Source organism: Salvelinus fontinalis, chromosome 27, assembly GCF_029448725.1.
Source record: "Salvelinus fontinalis isolate EN_2023a chromosome 27, ASM2944872v1, whole genome shotgun sequence".
Classification (NCBI taxonomy): domain Eukaryota; kingdom Metazoa; phylum Chordata; class Actinopteri; order Salmoniformes; family Salmonidae; genus Salvelinus; species Salvelinus fontinalis.
Window position 1 is genome coordinate 39,092,658 of NC_074691.1, and position 17,640 is coordinate 39,110,297.

The 17,640-nt window shown below is 44.8% G+C and overlaps 1 protein-coding gene across 1 annotated transcript; it reads left to right on the top strand.

Moving 5' to 3' along the window:
• The first annotated feature begins 5,630 nt into the window (after positions 1–5,630).
• si:ch211-63o20.7 (Serine/threonine-protein kinase pdik1l-B-like) lies at positions 5,631–16,270 on the top strand. The gene is made up of 4 exons (XM_055885719.1): positions 5,631–6,716; positions 9,795–10,659; positions 12,494–12,725; positions 15,199–16,270. Exons 2-4 carry the CDS (start codon positions 9,874–9,876, stop codon positions 15,435–15,437), a joined length of 1,257 nt encoding a protein of 418 aa, XP_055741694.1. The 5' UTR covers positions 5,631–6,716; positions 9,795–9,873; the 3' UTR covers positions 15,438–16,270.
• Positions 16,271–17,640: the final 1,370 nt, after the last annotated feature.

The window sequence follows — 17,640 nt, forward strand, 5'->3', positions numbered from 1 at the left end:
ATGGCCACTCCAATATCTTGACTTTGTTGTCCTTAATCCATTTTGCCACAAATTTGGAAGTATGCTTGGGGTAATTGTCCATTTGGAAGACCCATTTGCAACCAAGCTTTAACTTCCTGACTGATGTCTTGAGATGTTGCTTCAATATATCCACAATTTTCCTTCCTTGTGATGCCATCTATTTTGTGAAGTGCACCAGTCCCTCATGCAGCAAAGCACCCCCATAACATGATGCTGCCACCCCGTTCTTCATGGTTGGTAGGGTGTTCTTTGGCTTGCAAGCCTCCCCCTTTTTCCTCCAAACATAACGATGGTCATTATGGCCAAACAGTTCTATTTTTGTTTCATCAGACCAGAAGACATTTTTCCAAAAAGTACAATCTTTGTCCCTGTGTGCAGTTGCAAACCATAGTCTGGCTTTTTATGGCGGTTTTGGAGCAGTGGCTTCCTTGCTGAGCGGCCTTTCAGGTTATGTCGATCTAGGACTCGTTTTACTGTGGATATAGATACGTTTGTACCCGTTTCCTCCAGAATCTTCACAATGTCCGTTGCTGTTGTTCTGGAATTGATTTGCACTTTTCGCACCAAAGTATGTTCATCTCTAGGAGACAGAATGCTTCTCCTTCCTGAGCGGTATGATGGCTGCATGGTCCCATGGTGTTTATACTTGCATACTATTGTTTGTACTGATGAATGTTACACCTTCAGGCGTTTGGAAATTGCTCCCAAGGATGAACCAGACTTGCGGAGGTCTACAATTTTTTTTCTGAGGACTTGGCTGATTTATTTTGATTTCCCCATGATGTCAAGCAAAGAGGCACTGAGTTTGAAGGCCTTGAAATACACCCACAGGTACACCTCAAATTGACTCAAATGATGTAAATTAGCCTATCAGAAGATTCAAAAGCCATAACATTTTCTGGAATTTTCCAAGCTGTTTAAAGGCACAGTCAATTTAGTGTATGTAAACTTCTGACCCACTGGAATTGTGATACAGCGAATTATAAGTGAAATAATCCGTAAACAATTGTTGGAAAAATGACTTGTGTCGTGCACAAAGTAGATGTCCAAACCGACTTGCCAAAACTATAGTTTGTTAACAAGAAATTTGTGGAGTGGTTGAAACACTTAGGTTGGAGTCATTAAAACAAGTTTTTTGTAAACTTTCGACTTCAACTGTACATAGAGCAACAGACCCTAAGGTGCAGGGCTAAATAACCGGGTCGTAGCCTGCTAGTTATGGCTATTTAACAGCCTGATGGCCTTGAGATAGAAGCTGTTTTTCAGTCTCTCTGTCCCAGCGTTGATGCACCTGTAGTGACCGCTCCTGGATGACAGCAGGGTTAATGTGGCTCAGAGGGTTGATGTCCTTTATCTTTTTGGTCTTCCTGTGACATTGGGTGCTGTATGTTTCCTGGAGGGCAGGCAGTATGCGCCCGGTGGTGCGTTGGGCAGACCGCACCACCTTCTGGAGAGCCATGCGGTTGCTGGAGGTGCAGTTGCCATACCAGGAGGTGATACAGCCCGACAGGATGCTCTCAATTGTGCATCTGTAAAAGTTTGAGGGTCTTAGGGGCCAAGTCGAATTTCTTCAGCCTCCTGAGGTTGAAGAGGTGCTGTTGCGCCGCCTTCACCACACTGTCTGTCAGTGGACCATGTCAGTGATGTGTACGCTGAGTAACATGAAGCTTTCACCTTCTCCACTGCGGTCCCATGGATGTGGATAGGGGCCTGTTCCCTCTGCTGTCTGAAGTTCACAATCAGCTCCTTTGTTTTGTTGACGTTGAGGGAGAGGTTATTTTCCTGGCACCAGTCTGCCAGGGCCCTCACCTCCCTGTAAGCTGGTAATCAAGCCTACTCCTATTGTCTGCAAACTTCATGATTGAGTTGGAGGTGTGCGTGGCCATGCAGTCATGGGTGAACGGGAAGTACAGGAGGGGGCTGAGCACACACCCTGAGCACACACCTGTGTTGCGCATCTGCGTAGTGGTGTTGTGACCTACCTTCAACCCCTGGGCCCGTCAGGAAGTCCAGGACCCAGTTGCACAGGGCGGGGTTCAGACCCAGGGCCCCGAGTTTAATGATGAGCTTGGAGGGTACTATGATGTTGAAGGCTGAGTTATAGTCAAATGAACAGCATTCTTACATAGGTATTCCTCTTGTCCAGATAGGATAGGACAGTGTGCAGTGTGATGGCGATTGCATCTTCAATGGTTGGGTTGGTATGCAAATTAAAGTAGGTCTAGGTTGTCAGGTAAATTGTGTGATGATTTAGTGAGCTCTAGCTAACAGATGGAAGATACAGTGCTGGTGTAGACTACTACGACATCATGAGATTATGGAAAAAGAGACAGATTATTTTTATTAGTCAAACGGCAGCCAAGCATCGATCATCATGTCACCAGAATAATTGAAAAGGAGTCATTGATTCATTTATTAGGTATTTGAGTTGTTAGAAACATTCGTCAATCTGACATTATTTGTAATGATTATTTCCCAATTCAATTGTGTTTGAATAACACAAGTAAATATGTAATAATAATTTCAAGTAAAAATAATCTGTTTCCATTAGGTATATTCTGTCCAACATCGAATTTAGTATATATTATTTGCACTTTTACCACTCTGAAATTCATCATCATTTATTTGATCTCTAGCCTAATAAACTGCATGGTTACCTGAGTCACAGTGGGAGGACCACACGTCATATCCTCGCATGACTCCAAGGGTGTGTTCGTAAATTAACTCAGGTTATCTACTCCGATTTCAGAGCACTCTCGTCTGAGTGTGCCAGACTGCAGAATAAGTGATGAATTTACAAACGCTCAATACCTGTTGAATATGGGGCCAGTGTCAGTAAACTTTGGCAAAAACAAGCCACCACCATTTATTGCATAATTAATTTTATTGACACAAAAAGATCCCACCATGTAGGGTGTGTTCCTAAATTAAATCTGGAGTGCCAGAGTGCCATCTGGCCGTTCGTAAATTCAGCATGGTCAGATTGTCCATTCATAAATTCAGAGTGTTTCGCTCTTGGAGCCTTCAGAGGGCACACCGAATGCTCTGGCCGAGGAGTAGGGTTGATCCGAGCATTCTGACCTCACAACAGCAGCCAAGCTAACATTGGCTAGCTACTTATCTCAGTGTTGCTAACTAATTTTCTGGGTAAATTGCTAGAGGCACGTTGATTTGTTGCTAAAAGTTGATAAATTACGTTGCGATGTCATTGCGTAATAACGTAAAATTGCGTCATTACGTAGAATACACAATAATATACTCAAATTGACTGTCCATGTCGGCAGAAATAATGATTTGACATTTGTTCAGGTACAGACTCCCACTCTTCTCTGTACAATTTTGATTGAGACATGTTGATTGATGTAAGTTCTGTTCAAGATCAAACATTCGTGACCAACTATATTCATTGGGTTAGGCTCGTCGAACCCGTACTACTGCTGCTGCAATCAGCCAACATTGATTCGCAATTTACTGAAATTGCTGCTGCCTGTACACGAGCTGAGTCACTTTTCAAAAGTTCCAAATACATTTTTAAAGTAGCTAAATTTGTTGCTAGGTGCCGTTTCAAAAAAAGTTGCCAGGGTAGTCTGAAAAGTTGCTAAATTGGCATCACTGGGTGTTCTCTCATTTGTGTCTGGAAGTAGCTGAGAACACCTCACTCTGACCATTTTACTCGCCCAAGCAGAGCTGGTTAGGCTGTTTTCATGTTATCCAGAGCGTTGGTGACTAAATGTGATGCTTGCAACAATTTAATTGCGCTTTTTTGTCGATGTTTACTGACACCGGTCATATTTAACTGGTGTTTGTCAATTAATTCGTTATTCTAATGTTAATGCCTGTTAGCCACTCTCGTCTGATGTTGTTTGCTATCTACTGCGATTTCAGAGCCGAGTGAATAAATGATCTGTCGGCATATATAAAATTGTACCGAAACGACCTGTTTCCATTACAGATGTCGTGATTATGTTTTTGTATACAGTATGACTTTACTCGCATAAAAACTGAATGGAAACGTGCCTACTGACAGTTATTGAACTAAGTAGACTACCCAGCTGCTATTGATTGCATTGGTGTCTATGGGAGACACCCAGTAGACCGCAACTGACACTTAAAATAAATAAATAAATGCACCTTTATTTAACCAGGTAGGCTAGTTGAGAACAAGTTCTCATTTGCAACTGCGACCTGGCCAAGATAAAGCATAGCAATTTGACACATACAACAACACAGAGTTACACATGGAATAAACAAAACATACAGTCAATAATACAGTAGAAAAATAAGTATATACGATGTGAGCAAATGAGGTGAGATAAGGGAGGTAAAGGCAAAAAAGGCCATGGTGGGGAGGTAAATACAATATAGCAAGTAAAACACTGGAATGGTAGATTTGCAGTGGAAGAATGTGCAAAGTAGAAATATAAATAATGGGGTGCAAAGGAGCAAAATAAATAAATACAGTAGGGGAAGAGGTAGTTGTTTGTGAAAAATTATAGATGGGCTATGTACAGGTGCAGTAATCTGTGAGCTGCTCTGAAAAAGCTAGTGAGGGAGATAAGTGTTTCCAGCTTCAGAGATTTTTGCAGTTCGTTCCAGTCATTGGCAGCAGAGAACTGGAAGGAAAGACGACCAAAGGAGGAATTGGCTTTGGGGGTGACCAGTGAGATATACCTGCTGGAGGCTATTTTATAGATGACATCACCGAAGTCGAGGATCGGTAGAATGGTCAGTTTTACAAGGGTATGTTTGGCAGCATGAGTGAAGGATGCTTTGTTGCGATATAGGAAGCTGATTCTAGATTTAATTTTGGATTGGAGATGCTTAATGTGAGTCTGGAAGGAGAGTTAACAGTCTAACCAGACACCTAGGTATTTGTAGTTGTCCACGTATTCTAAGTCAGAGCTGTCCAGAGTAGTGATGCTGGCCGGGCGAGCAGGTGCAGGCAGTGATCGGTTGAATAGCATGCATTTAGTTTTACTTGCGTTTAAGAGCAGTTGGAGGCCACGGAAGCAGAGTTGTATGGTATTGAAGCTCGTCTGGAGGTTAGTTAACACAGTGTCCAAAGAGGGGCCAGAAGTATACAGAATGGTGTCGTCTGCGTAGAGGTGTATCAGAGAATCACCAGCAGCAAGAGCAACATCATTAATGTATACAGAGAAGAGAGTCGGCCCGAGGATTGAACCCTGTGGCACCCCCATAGAGACTGCCAGAGGTCCGGACAACAGGCCCTCCGATTTGACACACTGAACTCTATCAGAGAAGTAGTTGGTAAACCAGGCAAGGCAATCATTTGAGCAACCAAGGCTGTCGAGTCTGCCAATAAGAATGTGGTGATTGACAGAGTAGAAAGCCTTGGCCAGGTCGATGAATACGGCTGCGCAGTAATGTCTCTTATCGATGGCAGTTATGATGTCGTTTAGGACCTTGAGCGTGGCTGAGGTGCACCCATGACCAGCTCTGAAACCAGATTGCATAGCGGAGAAGGTACGGTGGGATTCGAAATGGTCGGTAATCTGTTAGCTTGGCTTTCGAAGACCTTAGAAAGACAGAGTAGGATAGATATAGGTCTGTAGCAGTTTGGGTCTAGAGTGTCACCCCCTTTGAAGAGGGGGGTGACCGCGGCAGCTTTCCAATCTTTGGGAATCTGAGACGATACGAAAGAGAGATTGAACAGGCTAGTAATAGGGGTTGCAACAATTTCAGCAGATAATTTTAGAAAGAGAGGGTCCAGATTGTCTAGCCCGGCTGATTTGTAGGGGTCCAGATTTTGCAGCTCTTTCAGAACATCAGCTATCTGGATTTGGGTGAAGGAGAAATGGTGGGGGCTTTGGTGGGTTGCTGTGGAGGGATCCAGGCAGTTGACCGGGGTAGGGGTAGCCAGGTGGAAAGCATGGCCAGCCGTAGAGAATTGCTTTTTGAAATTCTCAATTATACTGGATTTATCGGTGGTGACAGTGTTTCCTAGCCTCAGAGCAGTGGGCAGCTGGGAGGAGGTGCTCTTATTCTCCATGGACTTTACAGTGTCCCAGAACTTTTTTGAGTTAGTACTACAGGATGCAAATTTCTGTTTGAAAAGGCTAGCCTTAGCTTTCCTAACTGCCTGTGTATATTTGTTCCTAACTTCCCTGAAAAGTTGCATTCGATGCTAATGCAGTACGCCACATTATGTTTTTGTTCTGGTCAAGGGCAGACAGGTCTGGAGTGAACCAAGGACTATATCTATTCCTAGTTCTACATTTTTTGAATGGGGCATGCTTATTTAAGATGGTGAGGAAGGCACTTTTAAATAATAGCCAGGCATGATCTACTGACGGGATGATGTCAATGTCATTCCAGGACTTTTATTTCAACGGGAACCTGCCTGAGTGAACTACCTTAATTTATCCACCATTTTGATAAAATTATATGAAACGTTCCGACATTTCGAATTATATCAAACATGCACCTTCGTTGATTGGCCAATGATACAAGTAAACGTTGTTACGTACGGTTACGTACGGTTCTGGAGCCTATCACAGCGCACGTGTGTCTAAGAGCGGGACCTTCCAAGGGGGAGACGAAAGTTCTGCAAATTCATCTTTGTTTTCATTTGAGTCGACGATGTTGGTGTCCGTTACAAATTAATCGGTTAGTCAAGTTAACAGATACACATAGCTATAATTTACTTTTAGTGGAAAAAAATATAACCTCTATGGGTAAGTGTAATTTACGTAATGTTTGCTAAATTAAAATGTCTTGATACGTTTAGCAAGCTAACCAGTTAGCCAACCGTAACTCAAACGAGAAGGTCGTTCAATTGTTACCAAGGCAAGCGATTTAAATATGCAAGTCTGGTAAAAGTATTTTTGAAAAGTGAAAGTCAGTTGAAAGAACATTACTACTGTTAAGGTCTCCTCAACTAGCTAGGTAGCCACATTTTACTCTAGTCAGTAAAGTTGACTAAATATTAGCTAACGTTATCTAGTTAGGTAACTACTTTAGCTACTGTTAATGCCTGTTAGCAAACAACATGTTGACAAGTTAGATACATTAGATCATTCTCGTGGACTTCTAGGTAACGTTAGCTAACATTTGCCCATTCAAATAGATGGTAAATGTTAGTAAACATGAGTGCATAACGTTACATTTTCGTGCATACATTTTCATATTGCCATCCAAAGGCATTGTAGTGCAGCCACTCTACTAGCATTGGTGGTGGAACTTTGTTTTATAAAGAAAGTATGCGTATTTTCCCTGTTTTTTTTCACCTACTCGCCATTAAATCGAGTTAAGGAGGAAATCTACGCATTTGCAGCTGAATGTACGTTTTATTTATGAACGGTCCACGGAAGATCCGATTGTATAACCAGTTGAATACAACGTCTTTGGACTGTAAAATGAAATTACTAACGCCATCTACCGGCCTTTGGGCTGTTCACTAAGCTGTTCCCCGACGCTGGCCAAATCCTCTGTCTAAACGCAAATGCGCCTTGTACTCGATACAGTTTTGGAAACATTTGTAACTTAACATTCATATACGCGAGAAATAATGTTTCAAATACAAAATATACAGTTAATGTTCACAGTTTAGTGAAATTGTATCCTGGTTGCACAATGCAGAGGGCTCCACATTGACATGCTTGGTTGACGGTAGGTGAAGGTGGGAGGTCCTGTATAAACACAAACTTACTTCCTTGACAACTTCCTTTACAAAAGCTCTGCCCGGAGAAGCGCAAGAAGTATGAATTGCCAGACTTCTGCAGGTGCCATAACACTGTAAATGCTGCATGGCCAATGCAGACATCTGAATGATCATGCAGTGCCTTCTTGAGTTTGAGTTTATTTTTACAGGGACAGTGCACATTAATCAACGTTTCAGTAAAAGTGCCGGTTTTAGCCAGCCGGCTAATTTTCAACTGCAGTCCCTGGGCAGGTTATTAAAAACAATTACAATATAGACAATAGCAACATAGAACAAGACATAGCAACATAGGACAAGCAAGACATAGCATACAGACAGAGCAACATAGAACAAAAAGCAGCAAGACAAAATTCATAAAAGCAACAAAGTGTTTCCACACCTCACAAGTTACAGACAACAGACATGGAAAGCGGCAACACACAGCTAGGGACCATGTTCACAAATCTGATTGACCTTTAGCCATGTCTTCAAGCATTTTGTGAAAGTGTGATATGTGGTGCAGTTATGTGTGTCTGATGGCAGTGTATTCCAGACATGGGAAGCTCTCACAGAAAAAGCGGATTTACTGAAGGTGCTTTTCCTTAGGGCACAGGTGTCAAACTCATTCCACGGGGGCCGAGTGTCTGTGGGTTTTCGCTCCTCCCTTATACTTGATTGATGAATTAACATCACTAATTAGTTAGGAACTCCCCACACCTGGTTGTCTAGGGCTTTATTGAAAGGAAAAACCAAAAACCTGCAGACACTAGGCCCTTCGTGGAATGAGTTTGACACCCCTGCCTTAGGGGAACTACACAGTCACCTCTCATGGCAGACCTTGTGGATCTGCTGCCATATGTTTGGGTTTTCCGTTTAACAAAAATACTGAGTGGAGGGGGAGCCAAGCCATTTAGGATCTTGAATACAAGACATGCATCGGTGTATTGCACAAGATTTTCCCAACTCAGGAGCTCATGCTCAGTGATGATGGCTATAGGGCTTCCTATCAAGCACTTGAGAGCCTGTTTGTAGACAGACTGAATAGGTCTTACTGTTGTACAGCAAGCTTGGGCCCAACTAGTCAAGCAGTATGTTAAGTGGGGGAGTATCATAGATTTGAAGTACAGTTTTGCTACCTCTGTAGTCAAACAATTTCGTATAAATCGGAAATTAGCTAGGTTGAATTTGGTTATTTCAATTACCTTTTTCCACATGCTTTTTAAAAGAGAGGTTGGAATCAAGTATGATGCCAAGGTACTTAAAATCAGATACCACCTGGAGCTTCTCCCCTGACACATAGACATCTGGCTCAGTAGCATCTGTTGCCCTCTTTGTGAAGAACATGCAAACAGTTTTTTTCACATTGAGATGCAAACACGAGTCGGGGTTAGTGCTATCCGGAACCCTTGGGACATCCTAACCTTAACTCCTACCCCTAACCGTAGCCATAACCCTTACCTAACCTTAACCGTTTTACATTTCAACTTCAATGGGGTGACATCAGAGTTGGGATGTCCCAAGGATACCGTTTAGACTTTCCCCTCTTAGTGACTCTGGGACGATCTCAATTGTAAACTCCTTGCATCCTCTTTTCTCGTCTCCTTCTCAAAATCCATTGGAGGAGAAGGTCACAGGGGAGGCACCTCTGGCCTTCTCATCCAATGGATTTTGACAAGGAGGAGAGGATGCGAGGAATCAAGAAAATGCAATTGAGATTTTGCCAAATTGAGCATAATTGGGGACGAAGTTTCATATCATGTTTTGAAAATTCTGTGGGGTGCAACCAGGATGCAACTTTGCTAAACTATGTACATTTAACTGTGTCTTTTGTATTTGAATGATTCTGTTAACACTGTTAACTTCCAGATGTTTCTAAAACGTATTGCAAGTGAGGATTATTAACGTTTCTAATTGTAATTCACATGGTCCCAGCTGCCCTCCATACGATCAGCTGATAACCCAAAAGGGTGTATGCTGGAAGCACCTTTGTGTTTTTTCGAGAGCTACTTGTTGCTAAGTTTATTTGCTCAAACAGGAAAGACTGAGATCATATCACGTCTCATCAATTTCACGATAGCTACAACTAGCTAACAACATTTTTGTCATTTTGCAGACATGGTAAACTCAAACACTGACTTCAAACCAAGAATATAAGAACAATCCAAGTTCCTGTTTATATAAAGAGTCAGAAGATGGAGGAGTTGTACACCCTTGAGAGGGAGGTCGGGCGGGGCAGCTACGGGGTGGTCTATGAGGGACACATGTCTAAAACAGGCGAGCGGGTTGCCATAAAACGCCTACCCTGCAGTAGCCCAGAGTGCATCGAGCTTTACCTCCAGGAGCTGTGGGCCATGAGAGCCACGGCCAAGAACCACCCCAACGTCATCGCCCTCCATGGCTGCCTGCTGCAGACCGGACCCAAGACCCTGCAGCCTCTCAGGCCAGGCAGGCTGCCTCTGGACCTGGTGGAGAGCGCCCTGAAGGGGAGCGTGGTGGGGATAGAGCAGAACCCGGTGCAGAAAAGGAGTAAGTCCGACGACTCCCGGTCTAAAACTAAGAACAGAACTAACTCAGGTGGTCTCTTCAGAACCAAGAGCAGATTGAGAACTAACTCTGAGTCAGACTTCTTCAGGTCCAAATCCCAGGAAACAACTAACTCTGACTTATCCGTGTCCAAAACACCTGTGAGGAAAATTTCTGGCCTCTCCAGGCCCAGAAAGAGACCAGCCCCCACTGGAAAGAAGGAGAACCGTGGTTCCAGGCACTGCTTGGCCCTGTGGCTGGTGATGGAGTACTGTGATGGGGGAGACCTGAACCACTACCTGTTGTCCAGACCTCCAGACAGCCAGAGGAACCACAGCGTGGTCCAACAGCTCAGCTCAGCCATGGCCTTCCTCCACCGCCTCCGCATCGTACACAGAGACCTGAAGCCAGACAACGTGCTTGTCTCTCTCACGCCTAACGGGCCTCTCATCAAGGTAGGTGCGCCAACATTCAAAGGGAAGTGAAAGATGTGTGTGCGTGCTAAGGTGAACACTTCAGTGTAACCACAGGTCCCAACTGAACACTTCAGTGTAACCACAGGTCCCAACTGAACACTTCAGTGTAACCACAGGTCCCAACTGAACACTTCAGTGTAACCAAATCAAATCTTATTTGTGACATGCGCCCAATACAACAGGTGTAGACCTTACCGTGCTTACTTACAAGGCCTTAACCAACAATGCTGTTAAAGAAATATACTTCAGAAAATATTTACTAAATAAACTAAAGTAAAAAATAAAATGAAGTAACACAATATAATTACATAACAATGAGGATATAAACCGGGGGTACCGGTACCGAGTCAATGTGCGGGGGTACCGGTTAGTCGAGGTAATTTGTACATGTAGGTAGAGGTAAAGTGACTATACATAGATAATAAACAGCGAGTAGCAGCAGTGTAAAAACAAAGGATGGAAGATGTCAATGTAATTAGTCCCGTGGCCATTAGATTAATTGTTCAGCAGTCTTATAGCTTATGGGTAGAAGCTGTTAAGGAGTCTTTTGTACCTAGACGTGGCGCTCTGGTACTGCTTTGTGTGCGGTAGCAGAGAGCACAGTCTATGATTTGGGCGACTGGAGGCCTTGACAATTTCTGGGGCCTTCCTCTGATACCGCCTAGTGTATAGATCCTGGATGGCAGGAAGCTTGGTCCCAGTGATAGGCCGTACGCATTACCCTCTGTAGCACCTTGCGGTCGGATGCCGAGCAGTTTGCAATACCAGGCGGTGAATCAACTAGTCAGGATGCTCTCGAAGGTACAGCTGTAGAACTTTTTGAGGATCTGGGGACCCATGCCAAATCTTTTCAGTCTCCTGAGGGGGAAAAGGTGTTGTCGTGCCCTCTTCACCACTGTCTTGGTGTGTTTGGATCATGATAGTTTGCTGGTGATGTGGACACCAAGGAACTTGAAACTCTCGACACGCTCCACTACAGCCCCGCCAATGAGAATGGGGGCCTGTTTGGCCCTCCTTTTCCTGTAGTCCACGATCATCTCCTTTGTCTTGCTGACATTGAGGAGGGAGAGGTTATCCTGGCACCACACTGCCAGGTCTCTGACCACCTCCCTATAGGCTGTCTCATCGTTGTTGGTGATCAGGCCTACCACTGTTGTCGTCAGCAAACTTAATGATGGTGTTGGAGTTGTGCCTGGCCACGCAGTCGTGGGTGAACAGGGAATACAGGAGATGACTAAGCACGTATCCCTGAGGGGCTCCTGTGTTGAGGATCAGCATGGCGGGTGTGTTGTTGCCTACTCTTACCACCTGAGGGCGGCCCGTCAGGAAGTCCAGGATCCAGTTGAAGAGGGAGGTGTTTAGTCCCAAGGTCTTTAGCTTAGTGATGAGCTTTGTGGGCTCTATGGTGTTGAACGCTGAGCTGTAGTCAAAGAACAGCATTCTGACTTGGGTGTTCCATTGTTTCTAACTTATTTTGTAAAAAATATATATATATAATACAGTTGGTTAGGAGCCCGTAAAACAGCAGCCATCCCCTCCGGTGCCATTATATGTAGGTTCCTAGGGACACAGATGACGCAATCCCCACCGGCGCCATTATAACACGGTTGTACTGAACACCAGTGCAACCACGGTCCCAACTAAAAAGTGCATAGGCAAACTGTAAGAAAAGTTCTACTAAAAGGGTGAAAGGTTCATTATTTATTTTATTTTTTTTAACGGCAAAATACAGACAGTTCATTTAAATCCTCAGCTTGATACTGTAACAATATTCACTGTCTTCAATCTTCCATTCCACGCTACCTTCCTTTAGGTGGCTGACTTTGGCCTGAGTAAGATGAGCGTTGAGGGGGGCCAGGGGATGGAAGGAGACACCAGACAGCACTTTTCCTCTACATGTGGCTCTGACTTCTACATGGCTCCAGAGGTGTGGGGTGGCCTCAGCTACACGGCCCAGGCAGACATCTTCTCCCTGGGGGTGATGTTCTGGGCCGTCCTGGAGAGACTCACCTTCCTGGAGGAGGGCTCCACACAGGAACAACTGGGTGAGTTGGAGAGAGGGAGGGAGGGCTCCACACAGGAACAACTGGGTGAGTTGGAGGGAGGGCTCCACACGGGAACAACAGGGTGAGTTGGAGGGAGGGCTCCACACAGGAACAACAGGGTGAGTTGGAGGGAGGGCTCCACACAGGAACAACAGGGGGGGGGGTGTGTCTCGGCCTGTGGCGGCCTATGGAAAACAAATCTATGTTGACTATCTGTGAAAAGATTCAGAGGGGTTAGTTACGCTAACCCTTGAATATAAATGCTCCGGTTTAAATTTAGTCTCTTCAGAGTTGGAGGATGATGAAGCAGTAGAATACAGACTGTCAGATTTCATTCTCTAAAATGGTCTAAAACGAGCAGCTCTGTTGGAGGAAAACACACTGCTACAGGTTTACAATAAAATACCTTCCTTCCCCACCTCGTTTAAAACGCCTTCCTTCCCCACCTCGTTTAAAACGCCTTCCTTCCCCACCTCGTTTAAAACGCCTTCCTTCCCCACCTCGTTTAAAACGCCTTCCTTCCCCACCTCGTTTAAAACGCCTTCCTTCCCCACCTCGTTTAAAACGCCTCCCTCCCCCACCTCGTTTAAAACGCCTCCCTCCCCCACCTCGTTTAAAACGCCTCCCTCCCCCACCTCGTTTAAAACGCCTCCCTTCCCCACCTCGTTTAAAACGCCTTCCTTCCCCACCTCGTTTAAAACGCCTTCCTTCCCCACCTCGTTTAAAACGCCTCCCTTCCCCACCTCGTTTAAAACGCCTCCCTTCCCCACCTCGTTTAAAACGCCTCCCTCCCCCACCTCGTTTAAAACGCCTTCCTCCCCCACCTCGTTTAAAACGCCTTCTTCCCCCACCTCGTTTAAAACGCCTTCCTCCCCCACCTCGTTTAAAACGCCTTCCTCCCCCACCTCGTTTAAAACGCCTTCCTCCCCCACCTCGCTTAAAACGCCTTCCTCCCCCACCTCGTTTAAAACGCCTTCCTCCCCCACCTCGTTTAAAACGCCTTCCTCCCCCACCTCGTTTAAAACGCCTTCCTCCCCCACCTCGTTTAAAACGCCTTCCTCCCCCACCTCGTTTAAAACGCCTTCCTCCCCCACCTCGTTTAAAACGCCTTCCTCCCCCACCTCGTTTAAAACGCCTTCCTCCCCCACCTCGTTTAAAACGCCTTCCTCCCCCACCTCGTTTAAAACGCCTCCCTCCCCCACCTCGTTTAAAACGCCTTCCTCCCCCACCTCGTTTAAAACGCCTTCCTCCCCCACCTCGTTTAAAACGCCTTCCTCCCCCACCTCGTTTAAAACGCCTTCCTCCCCCACCTCGTTTAAAACGCCTTCCTCCCCCACCTCGTTTAAAACGCCTTCCTCCCCCACCTCGTTTAAAACGCCTTCCTCCCCCACCTCGTTTAAAACGCCTTCCTCCCCCACCTCGTTTAAAACGCCTTCCTCCCCCACCTCGTTTAAAACGCCTTCCTCCCCCACCTCGTTTAAAACGCCTTCCTCCCCCACCTCGTTTAAAACGCCTTCCGTCCCCCACCTCGTTTAAAACGCCTTCCGTCCCCCACCTCGTTTAAAACGCCTTCCGTCCCCCACCTCGTTTAAAACGCCTTCCGTCCCCCACCTCCGTTTCAAGTGGGTTATCAACCTGAATGAAAATGTCTTTGTTACCGAAGACAATACTGGATTTGAATATAAAACGGTAAACTGAGGCTTCATTATGTTGCCCATGGTTTGGTGGGTGAATGGATGGGGGTGAGTTAGGGAGGGAGGGAAACTTCCTCGGCCAGTAAAGTAGTGGCTCATTTCTATTCTGTCTCCTTGTGTTGTCTTCCCAGAGCCCATGAATGGATGCTAGTTCTACTACAGTAATTATTACAGGCGGTCGTGTTCTCCTGGTTGAAGGATCAAGATGATGTTTTTGTTTTTTTCTACATATAAACATTCTATTTTCATTGAAAATGCAATACTGATATCGATCCTGTATGGTCCTACAGGTGCGTATGTGTTTTTAAGGCGTCCGCATGTTTCAGTTCAGCTGGCGCCTCGCGAGACTCGGCGACCCGAACGACTGTACCGACATACTCTCAAGACCTTTGCTTGAAAAATGCAGAAATAGTACTGTTTGTCCATTTTGAGACGCCGTAGCCCGTATACATTATCTAAAAATTGTCCGAATTAATCTAAGATAACTCAAGAAATCTGTCCATTTACTTTTGACATTTTTGATCATGGTTGCGCAATTTTACATCTCACTCAGATGTTTGTCCGTGGACTTCGGCTCCGAACTTGCCTCCCGGAAAATAAAATAAATGGTGTGCCTGAACATCCGGGGGGGGAAAAAACCTCGCCGAAGTCCAAAATGGACAAAAAACGTCACAAAATATCATCAAAGTATATGCACAAACTCTAGCCATCTGTTTTGACTGGGTAACATGCAGACTCCTTAAAGGTGTTAGTACTGATATACAATATTTTTCCTACAGGTGCGTATGTGTGTAAGACCCGCTGGCTGATGCCCCTGGGCGAGGCGTTGTGTGAGAACCCAGACCTCCAGGTGTGTATCCCCATGAAGTCCCGCCGCGCCCCCTCTCTACCGCCCCCTCCTGGCCAGGCCGTCTGCACCCTGCTACTGGACATGCTGGCCTCAGACCCTGACGCCCGGCCCACCGCCGCCCAGCTGGAAGACAGGGTCCGCTCTGCCATTGAGGAGGATGCACAGTGACGGTCTGCGTCCCAAAGGTTACCCTATTCCCTAAATAGTGCACTACTTTTGACCAGGGCCCTTAGGGTTTTGGTTAAAAGTAGTGTATTATACAGTGATATTGGACCCTGGTCAAAATAAGTGCCCCTAGATGGGGAATGGGGTGCATATTGGGATACAGAGCTTCTATATCCAATGTACTGAACACTCATAGTCAGTCTTATTTGCTAGCTGTGTGAGGGACCATGATGGAGTTAAACCCACAATGTTGGGTTGATGTTGCCACTTGTCAGTACCATGCTAACCGCTGGTGCTTCTCTTCTCATCAATATATTCAGTTGTATGTGGTCCCTACAGAAATTGAACCCACAACCTCGGTGACCCAATGCTCTAGCCATCTTATGGTCAAAATAAACTTGTGCTAACTTGCCAGCACCATGTACGCACCACCGTCACCAGGAACAACTACTGCTACATAGGAACCTATGGTTCTAAGATGTACCTAGCCTTTTAAAGATGCTTTTGGGAAACGGGGCCTTAGTCTTCTGACTCTGAGGGAAGCTAACTGTTCTTTAGGCACATCAATAGACCTACTGGGTTAAGGAGTGAGTGAGTGAGTGGTGTTTTTTGTCTTCGATGCTACAAACAGTAAGTTACATGCTTTCACTGTTTGGTTCGCTAGACTATAGGCCTACGTTGTGGTCAGAAATGGTTTGCACCTAATATTTATTTCATTAATTGTGTAATTTACTTGAATGATTGTATCAATGCTTGAAGATACCACTTGATGCCAATACGTGTATTAAACTGTAACATTTTTATTTTAAGGGAATTTGATTTTAATAAATACATATTTATGGTGTTTGAGTGTGTCCGTAGTGTCTTTAATCAATATGATGCTCAGTTCATTTTTGCAGTTGAGATACTTTTGTATATACAGTACATTCGGGAAAGTATTCAGACCCTTCCACTTTTCCCACATTTGGTTACATTACAGCCCTTTTCAAAAATGGATTAAATCGTTTTTTTCCTCATCAATCTACACACAATACCCCATAATGACAAAGCAGAAACAGGTTTTTAGAATTTGAAATATCACATTTCCATAAGTATTCAGCCCCTTTACTCAGTACTTTGTTGAAGCACCTTTGGCAGCGATTACAGCCTTGAGTCTTTGGTATGACACTACAAGCTTGGCACACCTGTATTTGGGGAGTTTCTCCCATTCTTCTCTGCAGATCCTTTCAAGCTCTGTCATATTGGATAGGAAGTGTTGCTGCCCAGCTATTTTCAGGTTTCTCCAGAGGTGTTAGCTCGGGTTCAAGTCCGGGCTCTGACTGGGGCATTCAAGGACATTCAGAGACTTGTCCCGAAGCCACTCCTGCGTTGTTTTGGCTGTGTGCTTAGGGTCGTTGTCCTGTTGGGGTGAAGGTTCACCTTCCAGTCTGAGGTCCTGAGTGCTCTGGAGCAGGTTGTCCTTCTGGAAGGTTCTCCCATTTCCACTGAAAAATGCTGGAGCTCTGTCAGAGTGACCATCGGGATCTTGGTCACCTTCCTCTTCTCCCCCGATTGCTCAGTTTGGCAGGGGTCCAGCTCTAGGAATAGTTTTGGTGGTTCCAAACTTCTTCCATTTAAGAATGATGGAGGCCTCTGTGTTCTTGGGGACCTTCAATGTTGCAGAAATGTTTTGGTACCCTTCTCCAGATCTGTGCCTCGACACAATCCTGTCTCTGAGCTCTATGGACAATCCTTCAACAGAGCTTGGTTTTTGCTCTGGCATGCACTTTCAACGTTGGGACCTTTTAATATAGACATGTGTCTGCCTTTCCAAATCATGTCCAATCAATCCAAGTTGTAGAAACATCTCAAGGATGACCAATGGAAACAGGATGAACCGGAGCTCAATTTCGAGTCTCATAGCAAAGGGTCTGAATACTTATGTAAATAAGGTATTTCTGTTTTTTAAATTTGTAATACATTTTCAAAAATGTCTAAACCTGTTTTCACTTTGTCATTATAGGGTATTGTGTGTAGATTGATGAGGAAAATAAATACATTTAATACATTTTTGAATAAATCTAACGTAACAAAAGGTGAAGGGGTCTGAATACTTTCAGAATGCACTGTGTAATGTATGTAAACACCCCTTCAAATTAGTGAATTCAGCTATTTGTCCCACCTGTTGCTGACAGGTGTATAAAATTGAGCACACAACCATGCAATC

Coding starts and splice junctions, on each gene's coding strand:
- si:ch211-63o20.7 (XM_055885719.1), top strand. CDS start 9,874: ATGGAGGAGTTGTACACCCTTGAGAGGGAGGTCGGGCGGGGCAGCTAC. Junction 10,660..12,493: donor CTAACGGGCCTCTCATCAAG/GTAGGTGCGCCA, acceptor ACCTTCCTTTAG/GTGGCTGACTTTGGCCTGAG. Junction 12,726..15,198: donor CTCCACACAGGAACAACTGG/GTGAGTTGGAGA, acceptor TTTTTCCTACAG/GTGCGTATGTGTGTAAGACC.